The 25,968-nt window shown below is 43.0% G+C and overlaps 1 protein-coding gene across 1 annotated transcript in view; it reads left to right on the top strand.

Annotated features, from left to right (window-relative positions):
- Window positions 1-25,968, top strand: part of ADAM10 (ADAM metallopeptidase domain 10) — a 116,562-nt gene that overhangs the window by 5,992 nt on the left and 84,602 nt on the right. Inside the window, exon 2 of the mRNA XM_055118351.1 lies at window positions 24,977-25,127. Within this exon, the coding sequence (XP_054974326.1) occupies window positions 24,977-25,127 (151 nt within the window). The remainder of the gene's footprint in view (window positions 1-24,976; window positions 25,128-25,968) is intronic.

Raw genomic sequence — 25,968 nt, 5'->3', positions numbered from 1 at the left:
TTTTGGGTCACACCTGATGGTGCTTAGGGCTTACTTCTGGCTCTGTGCTTAGGGGATCATTCCTGGTGGGATGAGGGACCTTTTGTGGTGCCAGAAATTGAACTAGTGTTGGCTGCATGCAAGGCTGGTGCCCTGCCTACTTCTGGCCCCAGAAGTCTGTTTGTTATAAAAAAGTCCAGTAGCGCTAAATTCTGTCAATTTCATTTGTTATAAGTAAACATTTAATGTTTTCTTTGCTTAAATAAAACATTTAAAGTATATTATGTTTATCCATTTGTTAAAAACATTTTGGGGTGCTATTCTGAGGGCCACATTCTGTGGCTTTGTGGGTGAGGAGTGGGCATATCATGTGGGAATTGATCCCAAAATCTCACCATGCAAGGCTTTGCTGTGCTTCTTGAGTCACATGTTGACCATCACTGTTCAATTTTGTTCCCTTTTGGTCTTTGGGCCACACTAGGTTGTACTTAGTACTTACTTCTTGCCCTGTGCCCGGGGATCATTCGGGGCTGGAATCAGGAAACTTTATGGGGGTGTTGGGGATTGAACCTGGATTGGCTGCTTGCAAGACTCTCTGGCACCTGTAGCTGTCAATTTTCTAGGAAAAGGCAGCAACCTTAAGGGTAATTTGAAAAATTTAATAATCCTAGCAGTTAGATTATATTCCTCTGAGGGCAGTACTCTTGCTAGCCGGCAGCATCAAGGTTATTTGTCTATAATTCTCGGGACGTTTTTCTCTGAGCTGGGTTCTAAGAAATGGCAGTACTGAGGAGAGCTCTCAGGAAATGTCGTTTTTCTTCGCTGCTGAATGAATTTCTTATAGTTCCAGTTCAGTTCTGTGAGAATGTGCGCAGTGAGGGTATTGCTGTAGTTAATGGCATGTCCGGCTAGTTTGAATCACAGAGGCATTGTCTTTGTGTAGTTGCTGGGGTCAGGGCTTAGGCTCGTAAGTAGGATGCTCGGGGGCTCCAGGCCCATGCTTGTGGTGCTGGGTGGGGTGGAGGCTTGTGATACTAGGAATTAACCCCCTCCTTGCACCTGAAAGGCAGGAACACACCTGCTTGGGCCATTTTTATGGCCTTGAAGCTGTAGTCTAGGATTAGAAGGATTGAAAAATACTGAGCTTGTCACTGTAGATAGAAATGCTTTGATAAAGAGCATTCTGGTGAAGTGTATGAGTTGTAGTTGAAGATTCATTAAGTTGGGTAATACCTGTTTCAGAAATGGTGTCTGAGGTGGAGGGGGAGGCACATAGCCTGGTAAGGTGAACTACCCTGACTTGGATTATTTGTACCGAGGCTGCTGTGCTGAGTGGGAGGGTGAGTGCTGGTGAATGATAGCTGCACATGTGGACGGGTGGTGAGAGATTAAATATGCTGCTTGAATCCTAGATTAGGGCAGTTGTAAGAAATAAATAAACATAGAACAAGAAATACAAGAAGAAAAACTTGTAAACTTGTCAGATATTTAATGTGAAGCCAATAAAATTTATTGACAGGATAGCCCCCATAGGAAAGAACTATTTAGCTGAAATGTCAGTAGTGCTTAAGTTGAAAATCCCTGCTCTAGAGGAATTTTGTCGCTTTTTTTTTTAGAGTCACAGAGCATTGGTTCTGTCTTTATTGTATTTATTTATTTATTTACTCATAAGTGAATCACACGAGCTACATTTACAGACTTACAGACTTTCATGCTTACGTTTCAGTCATACAATGATTGAGTACCCATCCCTCCACCCGTGCCCATTCTCCACCACCAATGATCCCAGTATCCCCCCTCTATCCCTACCCCACCCCACCTCTGTGGCAGGGCATTCCCTTCTGATCTCTCTCCTTTTGGGTGCTGTGGTTTGCAATATAGGTATTGAGTGGCCATCATGTTCAGTCTCTAGAGGAATTTTGAATATTACTTTTCTTTTTTTCTTTTATTTATAAAAAATATTTTATTGAATCACCGTGAAAAAAAAATTACAAAGCTTTCAGGTTTAAGTCACAATCATATACTGATTAAACCTCCATCCCTTCACCAGTGCACATGCTCCACCACCAAGAACCCCAGTACACCTCCCTCCCACCCCACCCCTCACCTAAGTAGCTAATGATATTCCCTTTATTCTCTATATACTTTGAGTACATTCCATATTTCCATACAGAACTCACTATTATTGTTTGGAAATTTTCCCCAACAATCAGGCCTGCTGAATAGGCATCATCTAATAATTTCTCTTCATTGCTGAGAATGAAGACTCTGAGCTATTGCGGCTGCGCGGTTTTGGGTTTCTAATATTTTAGCTCAGTTCACGGTCAAAATGCATGGCTGCAGGAAGCTGCTTTGGTGCCAAAATGGGTTAGGAGACCTCAGGATCACAGTCTTTAGGAGCGGAGGGTCTGTTTCTCGCGCCGCAGCTCCGGATCATATCTGGGCGGAAGGCGTGCCGGTAACGCCCCCCCTCCCAGGACCACCTACAGGCTACGTCACTAAAGAAAGTCCTACCTCCGGGTTGAGGGGTCTTAGAGGGTGGCTCTCGCCACATGGATGCTGCCGCTGCCGCCATTTTTGCTCAGAAAAATGGGGTGGAGAGGGAAAATCCCTCCCTGGGCTGCATGGGCTGTAGCTCAGTTCACAGTCAAAATGCATGGCTGCAAGAAGCCGCTCTGGTGCCAAAATGGGTTAGAAGACCTCAGGATCACAGTCTTTAGGAGCGGAGGGTCTGTTTCTCGCGCCGCAGCTCCGGATCATATCTGGGCCGAATATTACTTTTCTTATTGTTGCATTTTCTTTTTTTCGGGGATTGGGCAGGGGTTGTGGTGTTGGGCCAGTTTAGAGACAACTGGCTAGTGGTGACATGGATGAAAGTGGGTGGGCCACATGGAAGGCAGTGTCTTGAACTCTGTCTTTCTACCCCCTTGTTATTTCTGAGCTCTTTCTGTGTTAATTGATCTAAGCCTGTGTCCTGCATATTCCCATACCCTGGTCAAACCTTCCTTTTCCTAATATTTTGTGTGCCACAGTTCTTAAAAGTTTACCTTTGCCAATTATCCCATCTTTTTTAGGCTGAGTATGGAGAAAAACAGCCTGTTAATTTATAATTTGTGAATGAGTAACTCAAAGATTATTTAAAAACCAAACCGTATTAGTTACCTGTTAACCCATAAGAACTTTGCTTGAATTCATAGGATTTTAGTTTTTCTTTGGGCCACATCAAATGTTACTCAGGGCTCACTTCTGGCTTTGTGCTCAGGGCTCACTCCTGGCAGTGTTCAGGGACCATATGGGGTGCCAGGGATTGAACCCAGGTCAGCCGATTGCAAGTTAAGTGCCCTGCCTGCTGGAGTATCCTTCTGGCTTTAGTTTCTATAGGGGAAAAAAGACACACACGACACACACACACACACACACACACATACATACACACGTGTGCGCGTGTGCATGTTTCATTTTATTTTTGGGCCACACCTGGTGGTACTTGAGGGTTTATTTCTGTCTCTGAGCTCAGGAATCATTCCTGGAGGTGCTTGGGAAAGCATATGGGGTGCTGGTGATTGAACCCGGGTAGGCTGTATGCAAGGAGCATGCAAGGCCTGCTCGCTGCACTGTGTCTCCAGCTCAAGTAGAAAATTGTATCTATTGGTTTTGGAACACACCCACCAGTGCTCAGGGCTTACTTGCTCTGTGCTTCGGGATCTCCCCTGGTAGGCTCGGGAGCACGTGTGGTGCTGGGATTGAACCCAGGTTGGCCATGTGCCAGGCAAGCAACCTGCCTGATCTATCACTCTGGCTTCATTGAGGAAGTCTTTAAGGATTCTACTTGCAGCTTACTTTGTTAATCTATCTCTAGGATTAATTCTGTTCCATTTTGACGTTTGCAATTTCCTTTAAATTTTAACTTGGATGGTAATAAAGCTTAGCAGTAGATTACCTGCCTTGCATTTGTGAGGCTTTGGGCTTAATCCCAGTACCACAAACAATAACAACAAAACCCACAGAAACCCCAAATTTGTTAAGTACTCAAAATAGTTTTTTTCATTCCCCCCATTAGTGGCATTGACACCCATAGCAAAGAGGCTTTATTTACATGTCCAGATTTCCTGGAAGGAGGCAGGGTCCGATGGTTTAAGATGTGATATGGGAGAAGCATGTGGTTGGGGTGAGAGTGGGCTGGGATAAAATGAGGGTTTGGGGTAGATGTGTATCAATGGTAGGGCAGTGACTGGAGTCCTTTATATGAGAGTGTATGTTATTTGGGTTGGTTGTAAGTCACAGTTCCCTGTGTGTGTTACTGTCTGTGGTGATGTGTGCACTTGTTATTTTTTGGGCAGTACTGAGATAACTCCTGCTCTCTGCACAGGGACACTCCTGACCATGTGCAGGGAACTATATGCTGCTTGTTCCAGGGACGGAACCAGATTGATTGCATGCTAGGCGCTCAAGGTCATCATAGCTCTCTACTATTTCTCTGGCCCCTTTGTGTGTGTGTGTGTGTGTGTGTGTGTGTGTGTGTGTGTGTGTGTGTGTGTGTGTGTGTTTGGGGTGGAAGGTTAGTGGGCACATGTAGCCGTACTGGGGGCTCCTTCTGGCTCTGTGGTTTTGTGATTGAGGACTCTGGGATCGGTACTGGTGATTCAGTTGGGCCGACCACAGGCTTTATATGTGGTCAGCCATTTGAGCCACCTTTTCTGCCCCTGTACATTATTTGAAATGACACAATAACATTGTTTTTTTTTTTTTTTTGAGGGGGCACACTCTGCACTCAGGAATCACTGCTGCTGGTGCCCAGGGAACCATACCAGATGTGGGGGATCAAATCCCGGTTGGGCCTGTGCAAGGAAAGCGCCCTGCTGCTGTGCTGTCACTCTGGCCCCACAGTGACATTTCAGATCAGCATAGAAGTCTAATTATGTATATGTTCCCCCCGCCTTTTTTTTTTTTTTTTTTTTTTTTTTTGCTTTTTTTGGGTCACACCCGGCGATGCACAGGGGTTACTCCTGGCTCTGCACTCAGGAATTACCCCTGGCCGTGCTCAGGGGACCATATGGGATGCTGGGATTTGAACCCGGGTCGGCCGCGTGCAAGGCAAACGCCCTACCCGCTGTGCTATCTCTCCAGCCCCCCGCCTTTTGTTTTTAAATTTGGCTACACCTGGCAGTGCTCAGGGTTCACTCCTGACTCTGTGCTCAGAGATCATTCCTGGTGGGGCCTGGGGGACCATAGGGGGTCTGGAAATTGAGCCTAGGTTGGCTGCATGCAAGACAAGCACCCTACCCGCTGCACTTTCTCCAACCCTACACTTTTAGATGAAGTTGTATTTTATAAATTATAAATTTTGTACTTTAATATTCAGTAGGTTTTGGCCATTGATGGTTTATACTTTGCATACTTTATAATTTTAGAAAGAGCTGCTTTCACAACTAGCTTTATTAGTTTTGAATTCTAGAGATCAGCTTATTTCAAAAAGTATGTAGAAATATGCTTATATATAAGCATATAAGAACACTCTGTTTTTGAGCTTTTGCCTTTCTTTCTTTCTTTCTTTCTTTCTTTCTTTCTTTCTTTCTTTCTTTCTTTCTTTCTTTCTTTCTTTCTTTCTTTCTTTCTTTCTTTCCTTTTTTGGTCATACCCAGTGATGCCAGGAATTACTCCTGGCAGTACTCAGGGGACCATATAAGATGCCAGGAATCAACCAGGTTGGGCTTATTCAAGGCAAACACACCCTCTCTGCTGGACCCTTGCTTTGCCCTCACACTTTTAACTGTTACAGATATTTGCTTGCAGAAAATGGTTTGACTGGATTCTAGTAAAGAACTGGATGTTGTTCTGTAAGTTCTAGTCTCTTTATATAAACTGGTTTTTTTCTTTTAGTTTTTGGGCCACACCCATGTTTTTCAGGGACTACTTCAGGCCCAGTGCTCAGGGGTTGCTCCAGTATTAAACTCTCCTGCATGTAGAGCATACACTGAGTCCATTGAGAAGTGTTGAATAGTGGTGGTGCTAGATTCTACTTTTGTATGTAGGTTGGATTATTTTACAGTCAAGTATAGTTTAGATTCTTTGTTTTTTGAGTCATTTGACTACTAATAGTCAAATGACTATTTTAATAATCAATAGTCATTTAACTATTGGCCTACCAAGTTCTTTACCATAGGTGCATTATTTTTTAACTTTTATGCATGTTTATAATGAGGAAAAGGCACTTAAAAGAAATGTTTTGTAAACTGATATAAATGTATAATAAGTAAAAGTGAATGATATAAAATAAAGAAAGTAAACTTATATTTTTAAAAACAATTGAGGGGCTGGAGCAATAGCACAGCGGGTAGGTTGTTGCCTTGCACGAGGCCAACCTGGGTTCGATTCCCAGCATCCCATATGTTCCCCTGAGCACTGCCAGGAGTAATTCCTGAGTGTACAGCTAGGAGTAACCCCTGTGCATCGCCGGGTGTGACCCAAAAAAAGAAAAAAATATTGAGGACAGATGCTATCTGTCTGATAAACACACACACACGTTATTTGTTTCTGCAGTAGTCAGTTTGGGGGTTGGTGATGTTCTGTGACCACTCTTGGCTCTGTGCTTGCGGGCCAGACAAGGTTGTGATTGGAGCTGGGGCTTCCTGCACGCAGTACCTGTGTTCCAGGCATTAAAAAAATGTTTAGGGGCTGGAGAGATAGCACAGCGGGTAGGGCGTTTGCCTTGCACGCGGCCGACCCGGGTTCAAATCCCAGCATCCCATATGGTCCCCTGAGCACGGCCAGGGGTAATTCCTGAGTGCAGAGCCAGGAGTAACCCCTGTGCATCGCCAGGTGTGACCCAAAAAAGCAAAAAAAAAAAAAAGAATGTTTAAAAAAATTAATTATCTGGGTTTTGGTCCACACCCAGTAGCCCAAATGTCCATCCTTCACCAGTGCACTTTTCATGCCACCAGTGTCCCCAGTTTCCGACCTGTTTCCCCCCCCACCCCTGCAGTTAGTTTATTTATTGTAGTGCCCGGACTCAAGACAAGTGTTCCTGTTTCTTAACTACATTCTTGACCCTGTTTTATTGTACTTTTTTTTTTCTTTTTGGGTCATACCCAGTGATGCTTAGGGATTACTCCTGGTGTGTGTGGGGGACCATAAGAGATGCTGGTGATCGAACCCACTGTACTATTGCTCCGGCCCCTGTACTTCATTTTTAGGTGATTTGGTGTGGTTGTTTTAGGCACTGCTTAACTTTTCCCCAATATTTTTAGTTATGAAAATTGGCTATTTTCTTCATTTTATATGCCCAAGCCATTTATTCCTTTATTATTATTATTATTATTATTATTATTTTTTTTTTTTTTGCTTTTTGGGTCACACCTGGTGATGCACAGGGGTTACTCCTGGCTCAGGGGACCATATGGGATGCTGGGATTTGAACCTGGGTCGGCCGCGTGCAAGGCAAACGCCCTACCCGCTGTGCTATCTCTCCAGCCCCTCCTTTATTATTTTAGCATGTAAGCATTTGCCTGATATGTTACTTATTTTTAAAGATTTTTTTTTTCTTTTTGGGTCACACCCAGCGATGCACAGGGCTTACTCCTGGCTCTGCACTCAGGAATTACTCCTGGCGGTGCTCAGGGGACCATATGGGATGCTGGGAATTGAACTCGGGTCCACTGCATACAAGGCAAATACCCTACCTGCTGTGCTATCGCTCCAGTCCCCCTGATTTTTTCCCCCAATGGTTCCAGAGTTATTTCTTTGTAGGGAGGAAGTTGGGCCACACCCAGTGGTGCTTGGGGTTATTCCTGTCTCTGTGCCAGGAGTGATCCCCTGCTGTGCTTGGGGGACCATCAGCAGTGACAGAGATCATACCCAGATTGGCTGCATGCCAGCCAGATGCCTCCCCTCCTGTCCTTGCTCTCTGGTGGGCCCTCTGGTGCCAGAATTGGAATCCAGGGCCCCACAGAATGCAAGCCAATGATACTCTGCTGAGCTACATCTTTGACCTGAAGATTTAATTTAATTAAATGATTTGATTTAATTTTTTTTTTTTTTTTTGCCACACATGGTAGTGCTCAAGGTTTACTCTTGACTCTGCTCTCAGCTCAGGGGACTGGAAATCAAACCTCTGTCCACTGTGTGCAAGCAAGTGCCTCTCCTAGTTTACTCTCTCTGTTGTCCTCTAAATACTGTACTATGCATTTCACAAGAATTGCGACATTGTTCCATATAAACAAGAAGATTATTTTTTCTTTTTAAGTATGGGGATGTTCAAACTTCCCAGGGACCTTCTAAATTTTAAGCATCTTGAGAATTTATTTCATGCTTTTTGTGGTTACTGCAACTAAGTACTAGAGAGTAAAAAATAAACTGTTGGCAACTCCTTTTGTGTATAGATTAAAATTAAGAAACAGAGAAAGGATGATCTATTGTCAGAATAGTTCTACTACAAGATTGTTATTTTATGTAGGAAAATTGGTGCACTAATATAACTGTCTAGTTATCACATAACTATGACCTCTTAAAGTAAAGGTATTAATAAGTGTGAGCCTGCCTCAGGAAGATGTTGAAGCAGAGAGAGAAAAAAATCAAGAATGGGTCAGAAATAATGGGAAGATACTTGATGTATAGACAAGTGCAGTGTATCTAGAAACTTTCCTCAGTGGAAACTGTAATTTCCACTGATTTAATATTATTTTTTGGGAGGGAGGCAGAAGAGGGCTGGGCCACATCCACCAGTGCTTGGCGCTTACTCCTGTCTCTTTGCTCAGGGATCACTTGTGCAGGCTCGAGACCATATGTAGTGTTGGGGATTGAACCTGGGTCAGCCATGTGCAAGGCAAGTGCTTTACCCACTGTATTGCTCTGGCCCTATATTATTACTATGTCACCATACTTTAGGTAAAATGTATTTTTTTAATCATTGTTGAGTTATACACGGATTGAGTTATAGATCTGTTGTTGGATCTGTTTTCCCATTGTTGAGAATCTTTTTGAGACATTCAGTGACTGTTTTTCATCAGAAGGGATAAAGGGATTTGCCATCCTTTATGTAGTTTATTTCGTTTATTTAAAAAAATATTTTTTGACACATCTGGTGGTGCTTGGGGTTGTTGCAGATTCTATGTTCAAAGGTCACTTCTGGTCATATTTGGGGGACTGTATGTGGTGCCAAAATCAAACTGGAGCTCACTGCATGCAACGCAAGTATTTCTTGTGCCCAATCGTTCATTTTGCCCTGGATGGGTATCATAGCACAATAATGAAAGAAGCACCAGGTCTTTGAAAAGAAGGTCTATTCAGAGAGAAGCTGAGCACCAATTTGTTGTTTTGTTCTTAATTCTAAGATTTGTAGGCTTAGTTTCTTTTTGTACAAACCTATTTCATGCAAGTAAAAGACTTAAATTAGAGGAAGAAAAGAGTATTTTTTGAGGTACAAGTCACATGTTATTTAAATGGTAACCACATCTTTGGTAGTTTCAATGACTGTTGGCTTGTTACTTATTTTTATGGTTTGGGGGAGATGGTTTCCCCAATGGTGCTAAGGAGGCCTGGTCACCCCACTGGTGATTCTTGGCCACCAGAATTTCAGCACATGAATGTTATGGCCCCGGGAGGTGGTTTAGTGCTTAGAGCATCTGCCTTGCCTATGTGAGGCCTGGGTTTAATTCCCAGTACTGCCCCCTCCAAAAAAAAAAAAAAAAAAAAAGCTAGCTCTGTCAAACCCATAATGTTTAATTCTACTGGTATAGTTAATTCTTTTTAAAGTGTTGAGACATAAATTGGGTTATGTCTGCTGTTGACCAGAAGCCTCCCGGGTTATTGGAAATCTTAGTCACAGCAGGAGTATGTGAGTTGCAACTTTGTCTAGGAAGTAGTGCAGAATCATGATGAGAGCTGCAAGGGTGATTGCTAGAACAGATATCTGAAGTGCAGTCACAGCATCAATAGTAGTTGATTTTTTTCACTTATCTGGTGAATAGATCTGTAGTAATTTCATATTTTGATAAATTACTTTTTGCAAAAGCTACTTTATAAGTTCTGATACTTTTTGATATGTATCAGGTTTACATATTTTCTGATGATTTGTGACTTTCATGGTGTAGACTGCTTTCTTTATAACTACAGATTAAAATGGAAGTCCTTATCTAACATTGAGTGGATTAATTCTTTTTTTTTTCTTAAAGATTATTTTGTTTTAGACCAACCCTGTGTTGGTCAGGGCTTCCTCCTGGCTCTGCACTTAGGGGTCACCCCACTTAGGCAGCAGGGGACTTTATTGAGTACTGGTCAATGACCCCGGGGTGGCCGCATCCAAGGCAAACCCCATACCTACTTTGCTGTTGCTCTGGCCCAAGCCATTAGTTCTTAGAAATCTATTTTGAGCACCTATTTCCTCTTGGATTTTTCTCAGTACTGAGTGTATGTCAGTGAACAAAACAAAATCATTGCTCTCACGGAACTTATAGTTGATTAGTAGAGGGATAAACTGTCAAAAATAATTTGGAGATTAATGGTACAGCATATTGAATTGAGAATAATCAGGATAAGGGGTGTGTGTGTGTGTGTGTGTGTGTGTGTGTGTGTGTGTGTGTGTGTGTGTGTGTGTATGTATGTATGTATGTTCATTCCATCTGTCCATCTGTCCTACCTAGGGCACTTACCACAAGTCCTGAGCTACACACCCCTCCCTATAGGATAAATCCTTTTAAGGTAGTCAGATGAGAGAGTGTTTGAAAAAATTGCATACATATCTGGAATGATTTGTGTTAGCCAGCTCTGCTTTTGGGGTAGATAATTATTCCAGACAGAGAGGGATAGTAAGGACACTAATGTGGCTGAACATAGAACGGGGAGAGTAGTTGAAGGTACGCTGAGAGCCGGGGAGTGGGGTGGAGGGATGCTGTATCATGTTGATGTCTGTGGGCCCACGGGTGGCTTATGTGGCGTGTGGAGGAGAAAGACACTTTCTTCCCATCCGCCTCTGCCACCCGGGACCCAGGGTTACTGGGTTCTTGTCTCGCCTTGCAGAAAGGAATTTTAGGAGTAGACAGGCAGTGAAGTAAAATAGGTTTTATTTGGAGGGTTTTTGAGGGGGAAAGAGTGAGAGAGGGAGAGTAACGTGCTCGAGAGAACTTCTCCAAGGGCAGAGAGAGCCCCTACACACATCCCAGCATTAGACACGAAAGCATGAACATACACATCTCAAGAGGGGAGATGCGGGTGACATGTGTGCTCGGGCATCACATGTGCTCGGCCACGTGGGCATAGGCAGCACATGGGCCCAGGCAGCATGTGCGCGCCCTTTTTTTGTTCAAGGTGGCTGTTACAGTTTTTCTCCAACCTGCCCCTATGTAGGGTTTCTCCCATGTAAAAGTCCGTTGCTAAAGAGGTTACCAGGGAGGTTGGGAGTGATGATAGTCCTCTTTGGGCTGAATCACTAAAGTTAGGGTATTTGAGGAATTTTCTTCACGGGGAGGGATCCAATCTCCTCCAGGGTCTGTTGCTGTCAAAGTCTTACCAGGCCTTAGTTACTTACTGATTTTCCAGTTTTCTGCAAGATCCGGCTTTTGCCATTGCCTTGGGAGGGGGCCTTCCCTATCCTGCCTACATCAGTGTGAGACTCACCTCAGCAATGACTTAGGACTGAGGCAGCCTAAAACTTGGAAGAGGAGTGACCTGTTTGTGGCATTGTTTGCAGTTGTAGTAAGCTGTTTATATTTTTTAAAAAGAATGTATTGTATCGAATCTGTCTTCCATGTGCCTTTGAGTCTGCCATGCAGTGATAGGGACTGGGCGCCTCTTATCCTTTTGTGCTCCCCGGGACCGGGGGGTACTTGCTCGGGCTACATTGGGTGCAGAGCTGTGGCTGCAACTTGGGGCCTTGTACATGCTTGCACTCCTTTCTTCTGGACCCCAGCATGATTGCATTTAAAAAAATAGGTATATGTGATTTTGGATTTTTAATGGTACTTTAAATATGTGAAATGTGAAGTTTTAAAAAAGATTCTTTAGCCAGATTTTCTTGTGCATTTTAAAAAGCTAGATTTCTAAAATAGGAATGGGAAGAAACAACCTTAATATAATGTTATGAATATATGATAAAGAACTAAAGATATTCATATGATAGTCAAATAAGATAAAAATGCTCTCACTTGCTATTAGCTTAGCAGTCCTATTTTATTGTAGCATGTTAAGATAGTTACAGATAAATATAATATTTAATTGCACATCAGAGTCAATAGAACAGTATCAATAGAGTCCCAGTAAGAAGAAAAATACTAAGTTTTGCATGAAGAAACCACGGGGTTCACGAGTCCCTTTCAAAGGCATATGAATCTCAGATTAGAATTTCTGTAATAGAGGAAAAAAGATGTGTTATAACCTGTCAACACTAATGAAACTAAGAGCTTCAACGACTTCCTGCAGATCTGATATCTGTTTTGTAACACTCTGCCTATTCAGCTCTGCTATTATAGTATGAAAACACATGAATGAATGAGCATAGAGCTGGCCAGGTTGAAGAGAAAGGCCAATTCCAGTCTATAGTTAGTCTGCCTCTGCCTTATATTAGTGGGGAATTTCATAAAATCAGTAACTTATCTGTGCTGTCAGGTAAAATAGTTCTTGCTTAAATTATAGCTCCTGGTACCTCGTTCACTTTATTAATTCTCTGTTGCTTAAATTGAATCAAGCAAGTAGAAACAAAGGTGTAACTATTAGTAGCAGTGCAGGAATTCCTGTGCTTATACTGGAGAGTGCATATAGCCCACTTTGGGGCTGGGCATGTACGGGCTTAGCTGGAGTCACTTGGAGCAGTGTGGGGTTGGGGGAGCCTTGGTTCTACATTGCTGATGGTCATTCGGAAGATGTCCTGTGCCTAGTTCCTGAAACACAAACTGAATTCCGTGGTTCTGTGTATCAGGAACATGCAGAATACTGTAGACAGAAAAAGTTTAATTGGGTAAGGACTTTAACATTGAAAAACAAAAATTCCGCTCTGTGTAGTAGCGTAATGAATGAATTCATGGAAGTCCGGGAAGATACTTGGTGGGCCTGAGCCCAGGTCATGTGTGCAAGGAGCCCCTTTCTATCCTTGCTTCCTACCCATGGTTCCTATCCTTGGTTTCTATTCATGGTTCCTGCAGCATGGAGCCAGGAGCAGCTTGGGTGTGGGTCAAAAACTACATGCACACACACAGAAAGAATAAATTTATGGCAAGTATTAGAGTTTTAGATTTTTTTTTTCTTTTTGGGTCACACCCGGCGATGCACAGGGGTTACTCTTGGCTCTTCACTCAGGAATTACTACTGGCGGTGCTCAGGGGACCATATGGGATGCTGGGATTCGAACCCGGGACGGCCGCGTGCAAGGCAAACGCCCTATCCGCTGTGCTATCACTCCAGCCCAGAGTTTTAGATTTCCTTATTTAAATTTTTTTTAATTTAAAACATTAAAAAAAAGCAAAACATTTTTAAAAATTCTGATATAAGATACTGTTATTAGTGGTTTTCCATGCACAAAATTAGAGTCCCAGGTATTTATCTTTTTAGCTGACTAGTTGGAATGTCATTACTGCTAAGAAGTTTCTTAAAATTTCTCTGAATAATTTTGGTGCTTGGAAGATGGAGGTACCAGAGGTCAAACCACCATGTGTGTGAAGTTTGCAGTCCTGCCCTTGAGCTCTCCCAGCCACTTGTTTGATAGTTTTAACTGACGTGTGATTTACCTCATTGTTTTTGGTGCCTGCGATCACTGGTTGCCATTTAATCATCTATTTTTCCCTATTGGTCACATCCTAGTTACAGAAATATAGTGAATTATTTCAGAATTTAAGGAAGTTTGTTGGTGATGAGTAGAATATTGATTTTGTTTATTTTGCTGAAAGAGGACAGGTGAAATATTTTAAAAAAAGATATAGTTGATATAGTTTCATGTATATAAATAATGATTTGATGCTTATCTATTGTAAAATGACCACAGTCTCAGGTTAATATCCATCACCATGCATAGCTGCAGTTTTTTTGTCTGTTTGATGAAATCTTTCTACAATCTACTCCATTAGCACATTTTAAAGATGGAAGACAGAATTACTGAAGAGACTTGCTGACACTGGACAGGGTACCACACTGCAGTGATTCATTCTATAACAGGAAACTTGTGCCTTTGGAATCTATCCTCACCCATCTTGCCCCCTTCTGTTCTCTCCCTTGCACCAATTGGTTTTTGTCTTTAGTGTTTATTTATTTCTTGCTTTTTGGGTCACACCTGGTGGTGCTCAGGGGTTTCTCCTGGCTCTGCACCTAGGAATTATTCTTGGCGGTGTGTGGGGGGACCATATAAGATGCCCAGGATCAGACCCAGGTTGACCGCGTGTTATCACTCAGGCCCTAGGTTATGTTTTTTTTGTCTTTATAAGCATGTCCGTGTGTGTCCATGCATGCGTGTGTGCGCGCGTGCGCGCGCGCGCGCGTGTGTGTGTGTGTGTTTCACATTTCACATGTCAGTGAAATCAGATGGTATTTATCTTTTACTTATTTTGCTTAGCATTATGTCTTTAAAATTCATGTTGTTTTGATAGATGAGTATTATTACATTTCATATATATCCATATATAAGACCATTAAAAAATTGAGTCACTGACGGACACTAGAGTTGATTGTATATCTTATCTCTTGTAGATAATGTTGTAGTGAACTGGGGAGGAGTATGCATATATGTTGACTTAATATTTTATTTTCTTTGAATAAGTACCCAAAAGTGGAATTGCTGAATTATATGGTACTTCTGTTTTTAATGTTTGAGGTGTCTCCATGTTGTTTCCATAATGGTTGTATCAGATACTTCTTTTTTTGGTTTGTTTTTGTTTTGGGGCCACACCAAGCAGTGCTCAAGACTTACTCCTGGCTCTGCATCCAAGAATTTCTCCTGGCAGTCTCAGGGGACCAAATGGGATCCCATGGATTGAACCAGGGTCAGTGGCGTGCAAGACAAGCACCTTGCCACCCACTGTGCTGTCATTTCAGCCCCAAATACCTATCTTGATTTGATGCTTTTCACTAATATATGATCCCCTTTCCATGGTTATTTTCTTCCTTTCCTTGGTTATTTTCTTTTTAATTTGGGCACTATGATTTACAATACTTAGAGCATTACTGTTTCAATATTACAGCATTGCTACACCACACCCACTATCAGGCTCTCAGCATCTTTCCACGAAGGTGTCTAGGTACTACCCTCCTTCCTCCCAACTCTGTAGGCAGGTTCTCAGGGTCTGTAACTAGCGTTTTGTTATTCCCTTACTGTGTTTGTTATGATGCTCCACAGTGAGAGCATAATCTTCCCAGGGATGATTTTACTCACTGCACAGCCTGGAACCCTCCAGTCTATGCAGTTACAGCAAACTGCTGTACACTGTCATTTTTTTCCTTTGCTCTGAGTGGTATTCCAGTGCACATACACTGCCGTTTCTTGACTCATTTGTTGTTGGGCACTTGGGTTGTTGGCTGTTGTGAATAGTGCTCAGTTGACACAAATAATTTTTCTAGGTTAGTGTTTTTGTTTAATTAGTGCTGTTGGGTTAGATGCCAAGAAATGTAATTGTTGGGTCACATGTCAATCTAAGTCTAAGTCACAGTCTAAGTCAATCCTTAGACTTTTGAGAAGTCTCCATACTGTTTTGCACAGAGGTTGAAGCAGACGGTGCCTCTGTAGAACAAACGGAGACTTCTCAGAGCGGTGGGCGAGAGTTCCTGTCCTCCCACATTTCCACCAGCACTGGGTGTTCCCAGTGGGGTTTTTTTTCCCTTTCTGAGTCATACCTGTTGATACTCAGGGGCTACTCCTGGCTCTGCATTCAGGAGTTACTCCTGGCTATGCTTGGAAAACCATATGGGATGCCAGGGATTGAACCTGGGTCGGGCGTGTGCAAGACAAATGTCCTACCCATTGTGCTATTACTCTGGCCCTGTTTCCAGTCTTTTTATGTATGCCATCCTTCCTGGGGTGAGGTAACATCGGATCATACTTTGTGATTTGCATTTTCCTGTTGATTAGTGATGAAAAACATTTTTTCATATTCTTAAATTGGCCACTTATTGGCCATCTGTCTTCTTTGAGGAATTGTCTGTCTATTCAGTTCCCCTCATTTTGATGGACCTGATTTAAGAAATTAATTTGATATAACTTCCATACAATAAAATCCAGCTGTTAATTTTTTTGTTCTTGTTTTTGTGTCACACTTTCCTGTGCTCAGGTTTACTCCCAGCAGTGCACAGAGGATTGTATGTGGTGGTGGGGATCACCTGGGTTCAGTCACACGAAAGACAAGCATTGTAACCATGTACTTTCTCTCACCCCTGAACAGTTAATTTTAGGTGTAGACCACTACTGTTAGATTTTATAGAACATTTATGTTAGCCCATAAAGTTCTTGGTGTTCTTTGAAGTTAATCCAGAATATCTCTTTTAGTTTCTTCTTTGACCCATGAATAAATTTATTCATTTAATTTTATTGTTATTTAGAATTTTTGTGTGTTGTTGTGGTTATGTTGCAGGAGTTGCACACTAGTGTTGCTTAGAGTTGTCCCTGTGGAGCCAGGGCTCACACCCAGTGATGGCAAGGATTTTCACTTATGGCATTAAGGGGTAGGATGAGATCTGGGGCCTCACATGAGAAGCATGTGCTCTACAATGAACTGTTTTAGAAGTGTGTTGAGTTCATAATATCTGGAGGTTTTACAAAAATAAGTTACTGTTTTTTTTCCTTCACTATAGTTAGAGAACATCATCTGATTTCAACCTTTTAAAATATATAGGATCAGGGGGCTGGAGCCATAGCACAGCGAGAAGGGCATTTGCCTTGCACGCAGCTGACTCAGGTTTGATTCCCAGCATCTCATATGGTCCCCTGAGCACTGCCAGCAGTAATTCCTGAGTGCAGAGTCAGGAGGAACACCTGAACATCGCCGGGTGTGACCCAAAAAGAAAAAAAAATTAAAAATATATAAGATCATATTATAGGGTTTCTTTTGTTCTTGTTTCTATTTGTTGTCATTGATTTTGTTTGTTTCTTTGATTATTTTGGGGGGGGTAAATGAGCACTTGCCTTCCATGTGTGAGGAAGTCCTAGTGATGCTCAGGGGTTACTCCTGGCTTTGTACGCAGGAATCACTCCTGGTGAGCTCGGGGGATTGAACCTGGGTCTGCCATATGCAAGGCAAATGCCTTCTTCGCTCTCTGTCCTTCTGGCCCTCTTTTGTTCCTGATTTTTTAGTCCAGAGCTGGTGGTGCTCAGTGGTTGCTTCCAGCTTGCTTTCGGGGTTGGGGTTACGGTCTGTGCCCTGAGGTTCTCAGGGTCCCTGCAGTGCTGGAGATGGAAACTCGGACCTCCTCACACACAGAATGCAAGTGCTCCTTTACCACTGGGTCAGTTAGATTCATCTAATGTAAATGTTTTCTAATATCCTTCTATTTTGTCTACTTATTCTGAGAAGACAGTAATGATTTCCAAGTGTAATTAAAGAGCTGTGTGCTTCTTGCAGTTCTATGAGTTTTTTTTCAAGTGACTTGAAACCATTGTGTGCTCACATATATAGTATTGTTATATCCTCCTGATGAATTATGAAATATCCTTTATCTTTCATAGTTTTTTTTCTTTTTTAGTTTACTTTGCTAATATTAGAGCCACTTTAGCTTTCTCTGAATTTGAGTTTGTAGGTGTAATTCTGCCCTGGAGAGGTGAGACGCCTGGGGCCTCTTGTGTTCAACACTTGCACTCTTTGGTCTTTCTTTTGGGTGTTTGGGCCAGACCCTGCTGTGCTCAGGGCTTACTCCTGGCTTTGTGGTCAGGGGTCACTTCTTGTGGGTTTGAGAGCCTCATATGTGATGCAGGGGATTGATGCTAGGCTGGCCACATGCAAGGCAAGTGACTTATTTGATGCAGTTGGCATCTTTCTGACCCCAGGGTCACTGTTACACTGAGTTATATCCCTGCCCCTCTGTCCTCTTGAATTCATACTTGTCTTTGTCTTTGAAGTAATTTTTGGACAGTGTGTACTTACATCTTTCACTCTTTGGGGGGAGGCCTAGACGTCCTGCAGGCTAACCCAGTCATACCTGGTGGTGCTCGGGAGCTCCCAGGGCCTTACTGGTGATGCTTTGGAGCTTATGGTGCTGGGATTGAACCCCTAGATCATCACCTTGGCCCTACACCTGCCTTTTGAAAGAATGGTTTCCCTCTTTTGTTTTTGGGTCACATTAGGTGTTGCTCAGGGGCCATGTAGTTCTGGGAGTAGAGTTCCCACTTCCCATACATAAACATGGAGCCCCAGCCCTTTGGGTCACCTCCAGCCCAGTTTCTGCCTTTCACTGTGTTTTGATCACTTATGATCGAGTATGATTAACACACCATCTTAACTGTTTACTGTTGTTCATATTTATCTCCACCCCACCCCCCCATTTTCCTGCAGTCTTCGGAATTATTTTAAAAGATGGTCCCATTTTATCTCTGCCACTGGCTTATGTGTTATGCTTGTTACAGTTTTGTAGAGGACTTTTCAGTGTTGTACAGCAGATCTATGACTTAATATTGTATGTCTTTCAAGTAACTGCTACTGAATTTGTAGTACAAATATTCTTTTTTCCTCCTTTGTTATTCTACCAGGGCTGGAGCGATAGCACAGTGGGTAGGGCATTTGCCTTGCAAGCATCTGACCCGGATTTGATTCCTCCGTCCCTCTTGGAGAGCCTGGCAAGCTACCGAGAGTATCCTGCCGCATGGCAGAGCCTGGCAAGCTACCCGTGGCGTATTTGAAATGCCAAAAACAGTAACAAGGCTCACAGTGGAGACGTTACTAGTGCGTGCTCAAGCAAATCGATGCACAATGGGATGACAGTGCTATTGTGCTATACGTTAATTCTAAATGTCTTAAATATCATAGTACATTTGTTTTAGTGTGATGACTTTTAAAGAGATTAAAAATGGGAAATCTCCATTTTGTCTTATACTTATAGTTTCTGGTACTGTCCTTTGTGTCAGTACAAATTTCTAGTTGGTCCCCTTTTATCTGCTTGAAACCCCTCCAGCGTTTCTCACAGGTCTGCCAGCAGTGGGCCGCTAGTGCTGCTGTCTTCGGAAGCAACCTGCTTGTTTCACCCTAGTGTTTTCTTCACTTTTTTTTTTTTTGTTTGTTTTTGGGTCACACCTGGCGATGCACAGGGGTTACTCCTGGCTCTTCACTCAGGAATTACCCCTGGCGGTGCTCAGGGGACCATATGGGACGCTAGGATTAGAACCCGGGTCAGCCGCGTGCAAGGCAAACACCCTACCCGCTGTGCTATCGCTCCAGCCCCTGTTTTCTTCACTTTTATTTAGGAAAGATTTTTATTGAAGCGGATATTGATAAGGCTTAATTTTTTCCCCCTTGTATGCTGCTGAATTATCTTAGGTTTTTAAATTCCTGTTTTCAGTCTTTAGCCTAGGAATTGCCTCTGTGTGTTTTCACTAAATAATTGAAAATAAAATAAATTCAGAATATTCTTTCTTATTTCTGTATCTTTCTTCCCCCCACTTCCACCCCATCTTTGCTGTTACCACCATGGTGACTCACTGTCTCTTGAGGTCAAAGTGCTTGCTTGAGGCGGCACACACCCTGGTCTCAGGGCTCCGTCTTGCCTTGGTCAGATACTTTGGTTGTGGTGCAGGTACATGCTTGGCTGCAGTGCTGTGGAATCACATTTGATACGTAGTCATCAAGCTTGTGCTGAACCACATTTCCAGTCCTCAGAAATTAAAAAATATTCTGTTACAAATACAGTGTTGTACTGGAACTACCAGGAATTCCTGTAATTCCTTTATACTATTATCTAAGACTCTTATTTTTTTTTGGCCTGGAATTGTTTTCAGATTTTGCTTCTTTGGCCACACCTGAGTCACAGGACTTAGTCAGGACTTACTCCTAGTTCTGTGTTCGGAGAGCACTGCTGGAAGGGCACTAGAGACCTTACGTGGTTCTGGAAATTGAACTGGGGTCAGCTCGGTGCTGGCCAAGTGCCTTATCTGCCTTGTACTATCTTACTCGCCCTGTCCTATCTTTCCTAGTTTTCAAAAAATTTTTTTTTCCATCTCAATTGGGTTCTTTCATATTTTAATGTTTTGCTTCACTGTTTTGTCTTAGTATGTGATGTACATCCTCATGCAACTCTGTTGTCCTGTTATTCTGCACGATATATGGGTACTTTCTGTTTCCTTTGAATAGTGCTCTCTCTGACTCTCTCCTCCCTGGTACTAGAGCCCCAGCTGGCAGTGCTCAGGACTGACTCATGGCTCAGTGCTTAGGAGTCTTTCCTGCTAGGGTTCAGGAATTTTGTGGTGCTGGCTTTGGACCTGGGTGGGCTGCTTGCTAGACATGTGCCTTGCCCACTGTGCTGTTTCTCTGGTGCCCCTCTCCCCTTTTTTTCTTCTCAATTCATAATTTGAGGTGCTTATTACCTGTGACTTGCTGGTTTTTCTGTGGTCATGGCATTTTGGTCATATACAAGTTATTTAGAAATTTTAGAACTGTTCTCTTTAGATTAAAAATAAAGTGGGTCATATGGCCCTGCGGGTCAGGGACAGTGCCCAGAGCTGGTGCACTATACCATCCCGCTTCCTTATCAGAGTATTTTGTTAATCTACTTGACTTCCTGTTTCAGTGGTTATTCCAGTGTTTGGGAATTCCTTGGTGTGTGCCTTTCTGCTCTTAGCAGTGTTCCACGTCCACAGTCTGCTCCAGCAAAGCTCCAGCCATCGGCTTTCCTTCACTTGGTTTCAGCTCTTGGGTTTTTAAAAAACTTGTGGGAGTGGGCTGATATGAATAGTGTTTTTTAAAATTGAGTTTTTGTGGGTCCTATTCTTGTGGCGACCCCAACATGCTGTGGATAGCAGAGGGCCTAGGGAGTGACTCAGGACCTCTTGAGCCACATCCTTGCCCCCAGAGCAGGCTGTGTTCCTGGTTATTTTTTCTTTCATTTTTGTGACTCCTTCCGTTTCATTAGAAATTAGTGGAGAGAAATTGGAAGAAGTTGTGTGTGTGTGTGTGTGTGTGTGTGTGTGTGTGTGTGTGTGTGTGTGGCTTTTTGGGTCACACCCGGCAATGCACAGGGCTTTGCACTCCTGGCGGTGCTCAGGGGACCATATGGGATGGATGCTGGGAATTGAAGCCGTGTCGGCCGCGTGCAAGGCAAATGCCCTACCCACTGTGCTATTGCTCCAGCCCCAGCAATTGGAAGAGTTTTGATGTATTGTCTTAACCAATGAATTTTTCTTTTAAGCATATTGAGATCATGTAAAGATGGATCTTCAGGCACAGTTAACACAGAAACAAAAGCCTTCTGTAGAAGATGGTAATTAAGTGGTCTTGGTAACTGTGTCCCTGGGTACCATTTTTCACTTCCCCAGTGAGAAGCCATGAGTCATGTTATATCTCAGTTTGAAGATTCAGAAAACCATTACTCAAGTTCTTTGCTAGTAAGCACTGTGTTGCTTTTTCAGATTCCTTTCTGTGTGCGACAGAGCCACGATGGCTTTGTCTCAGAACTCCCAGTAGTGTTCTCTCCATACAAGTGGGGGAGCCTTTGTCCCATGTGCCTCACTAGAACAGCATTAGTTACTGTTTGAACATGCCAGAGGTGACACAATACTTTCTCCGAACTGTGAGTGGAGAAGTTGGCTTCTTAGGCTGGCCAGGCGGGAGCACATACTCTGCAGGCCGGAGCCTGAGGTTTGTGCCCCGGTGCCTCTGGTCTGCAGAACACTCCTAGCGTGCCAGAACATGGCTGTGTGTAAGCCAGGACCACACCACGACCACGCCCAAGTTCTTGGCCCCAGATGATGTCCCGACCACTCTCCTTTCCCTGGCCTACCTCTCCCTCCTTCCCTCCCTGTAATTCAGTAACTCAGTAGAAATCTAACGTTTGATGTTAAAATGAAAGAAACTGGCCCCAGATTTTCATACTAACTTCCTCGTTCCTGATTTCTTCTTGAGTTCTCTTATGAAGAAAAATTCTAAATCCAGATATAAACTTAAGCTATGATTAAGCAGTATGAAAAATGGATCGATATAATACTTGATCTCATTATTTAGTTTTTTTAATTGCTGTACTAGGCTATTACTTCTTACACTTGTTTCATTGTACATTCTCTTTTAGTTGTGTTTTTTACTTAATTTTTGTCACCGTTTTTGAGAGCATTGCATTCAGGAATATGGTCAAGTGACTGCACATCTTTTAAAAATATAATTGTTTTGTGCTGCTAATGCTAAGACTGTCAAACCCATGGTCTTAGATGCAAGGCAGGTACTCTTTTGTTCAAAATTCCTGGACCCTGAAAAACAGTCCAGATTGAAAGTCCTTGCATAAGCAGCCTTCATGCTGAGCAGTTTGCATGCATTTTAAGGTAATTATTAATGCTTATATTTTACATATTAAAACAAAGTCCAAAATTTTACAGAAACTAAATTTCCAGTTTTGTGGTTATGGCCAGAAGTGCAGAATTCATATTCAGTTTGGTCTTTATGCCTGGTGTTGTGGTATAAATTCACGTAGGTTGATATCAAGGGCAGGTGTGGTAGGAGGAATTGGTGGAGAGTGAGTACATAACAGTATATTGATGATGAATCATTTTGAGCTTTTGATGTATGGTGGACTGTTTGCTAAATTTCACACATGACTTTAAATCATTTAATAATTTACTCTGCATAACAGCCTTCAGAGAGATTTATTCTATTTCTCTTCACTAATGGATGAGAGAAATAGATGTTTTCTGTTTGATTAGGGAAACAAGATAATAATTGGGATTAATGGGATTCAAACCAAGATAATTTTTTATTTTAGTAAAAAAAATTTCTCTTGGGTTGGAGCAATAATGCAATTGATAGGGTGTTTGTAATACATGCAGCCAACCTGGCTTCAATCCCTATGCCCCATATGGTCCCCCGGAGAGATCCCTGAGTGCAGAGCTGGGAGTCAGCCCTGAGGATAGCCAGCGAGGGCCCCCGAAGTAGAACAGATCCAGAAAGTTTACTATAGGGGTGGAGAGATAGTACAGTGGGCAAGTTGCTTGCCTGGTCTTCTGCCATCATGGGCTTGATCATAGGGTTCCCTGGGCACTGTCAGGAGTGATCCTTGAACATAGAGTGAAGAGTTATCCCTGAGCACTGCCAGGTCTGGCCCAAAAAATAAGCAAAAACGGTTAAGGCAAAATTTATAATAAGGGCACATTTCAAAATGTGCCTTATTTTGAAATAACTTAAACCCAGATGACTTGACAGAAGTGTTTTTGCCCTTAATCATATTGTTTCTAGTTACAGACTGCATAAACAGAAAGCATAATGGTGAAACATTAAGACTTTAATCAATTAGACAAGTCATTGGTTTTTAATTTTTTTTAGTTAAAATTTTAAATAAAAAATTTTAAATTAAAAGCATTTTTGGGTCACTCCTGACAGTGCTCAGGGCTTGCTCTTGGCTCTGTGCTTAGGGATCGCTCCTGGCAGGCTCAGGGATCGAATGTCCTACCTGCTGTACTGTTGTTCCCAACCCCTTTGTTTTGTCTGGGGGTGGGGGGGAGGGACCTTCTGACCACCGCTCTGTCAGAGCTCACTCCTGGTATTCGGGGGGGGGGGGCATGCGAGGGGCCTGTATTGGACTGGGGGTGGCCGGCCATGCAAGCAGAGCGCCTTACTGTACCGTCTCTCTGAGACCAGCAAACACTGGTTCTGACTTTTACTCATGAAGATGATGGAGAAATCAGGACTAGATTTTTCTTCTTTGCTTTAGAGCAAGCTAGGGCACAAGCAGAAGCAGTTTTTCTAAGTCACTGTTCACCTGGCAGTGGATGTCAGAGAGTGGGAACCGTGAAGTGTGGTGTCTGAGGCACCAGCTTTCTGCTGTGAGAGTTTCTGACTGCAGTGCTGTGGGAGGCGCCGAGGAGGAGGCCCCTTGTGCATGGAGCTGAGAAAATGGTGTTAAGGGAGACTAAGGCAGCCGAGTTGCTTAGAGAGTGTGTGAGAGAGAAGCCCTCAGAGCCACAGAGGTTCCCTGGAGTGTGCAGGCCAACAGTCAGTAAGGAAGTAGCCCGAACCAGGGAAGAAACAGGTCTGTGTTCACACTGAGAGGAGGCTGGCCAGACTGGGAAAGGCGCTGGGTGGCTCTCGCCTCAGATGTGGGGTATGTACATGGTCTCTGACTGACCCAATGTCATAAAAGCAGGTCTGTAAAGGAGTAGACTCCTGAGCCATTTCACTTGGTCCCATTACAAAGCTTGAGAAAAAATGTGGGAACACACAAATTGTCACAACATATTGTCTGCATCTGGTCCCCAAGCTGAGAGCACTGTGCACTGCTGGATCACTCCTCCAAAGAAAACAAAAAGAAATGGGCTTTGTAGTTAAGCTTTGCTTAAAGAAAGCATCTTCAGTGGTGAAAAATTCCAGTTTTTCATAAATCCTTCCAGCTCTCTTTTTCTCTCCTATCACCCTCTCTCTTCCCCATCCCTCCCTCTTTCTCTCCTTCCCTCCTTCCATCTCTCCCTTCCTCCCTTTGTCTACCTGGCATGTGTGTCCTGGATGCTCTGATGCTTGGCCGACTGTTGGGAGCTGCTCAGGCCCAGTGGTGCAGGGGTGGTTCCCCAGGGCCGCCCACTTAGTGCTCTGGGCCACAGGCCACACCTGTCACACCTGTCAGTGCATGGGCTCCCAGCTCCGCCCGGCTGTGCAGGTGAGAGTGGCTGGGCATGAGCTGCACCCTGGAGCTGTCTCTCTGTTAAGTTTCAAAACAGACTGTGTATAAATGTGTGCATTAGGTGTAATACACATAACACACGTATATAATATGTGTATAATGCAATGTGTATATTAAGTTTAGTGAGAAAATTGTTCCTTATATAGTTGTAAGTATTTGAGGAATCATGGAATCATATTAGAACTGGGATGGGCCTTCAAAATAATATTAAATTGGAACTGTTTCTATTTTATAGGTCAGTATGGAAATCCATTAAATAAATACATTAGACATTATGAAGGATTATCTTATGATGTGGATTCATTACACCAAAAACACCAGCGTGCCAAAAGAGCAGTTTCACATGAGGACCAGTTTTTACGTCTAGATTTCCATGCACATGGAAGGTGAGTAAATTGATTGCTGTGTCTGAAGTTCCCCAGTGTTCCCTTTAACTTAAATTTATATCCTTAATTTTCCTTCTTAAATGGAAAGATCCCTATTTTGAAATTCAGCCTTTGCTGGCATTATATAGTAAAAATGTGTCTTCTTTTTTAGATTTCCTTTTCATATTAAGGGATAGTTAGATTTAGATGGTTTAGGAAAAGGATAGATTTCCTTTTCATATTAAGGGATAGTTAGATTTAGATGGTTTAAATCAGATTCTCTATTGTATTATTAGAGGCTGCTTTTTTTTTTTCTTTTTGGGTCACACCTGGCAGTGCTCAGGTATTGCTCCTGGCTCTGCACATTATTCCTGGCAGTACTTGAGGGACCATATGGGATCCTGGAGATCTAACCTGGGTCAGCCGCATGCAAGGCAGATTCCCTACCTGCCGTACTAGGGCTCCGACTCAGAGGCTGTGTCTGTGATGAAGAGTCTGTGTTCATAGATTCCTGCTCCCTCTTACGTGTTTTCATGGTCAGCTTGTTTGTCTTGGGTGTCAGCAGTGAAGTTTGCAATTGTATGTCCTGGATAAGTCATTTTTCCTATATTATTAACTTAGTGTTATCATCTCTGAAATGACAACTTGGAGATAGATTACCTGTCATCATCTCTGAGATGACAACTTGGAGATAGATCACCTCCTGTTCTGCCCAGTGATCAATATTTATTTGTTCAGTCATGCCTAGCGATGCTCCGAGCTTTTTTCTGGCTGTGTGCTCAGGGATCACTGCTGTGGTGGCTCAGGGCAATGTATATGGTGCCAGAGATCGAATTGGGGTCAGCTGCACCCAGGCAAATGC

The sequence above is a fragment of the Sorex araneus genome, chromosome 10 (genome assembly GCF_027595985.1).
Source record: "Sorex araneus isolate mSorAra2 chromosome 10, mSorAra2.pri, whole genome shotgun sequence".
Lineage (NCBI taxonomy): Eukaryota > Metazoa > Chordata > Mammalia > Eulipotyphla > Soricidae > Sorex > Sorex araneus.
This window is presented reverse-complemented; position numbering and strand designations above follow the sequence as displayed.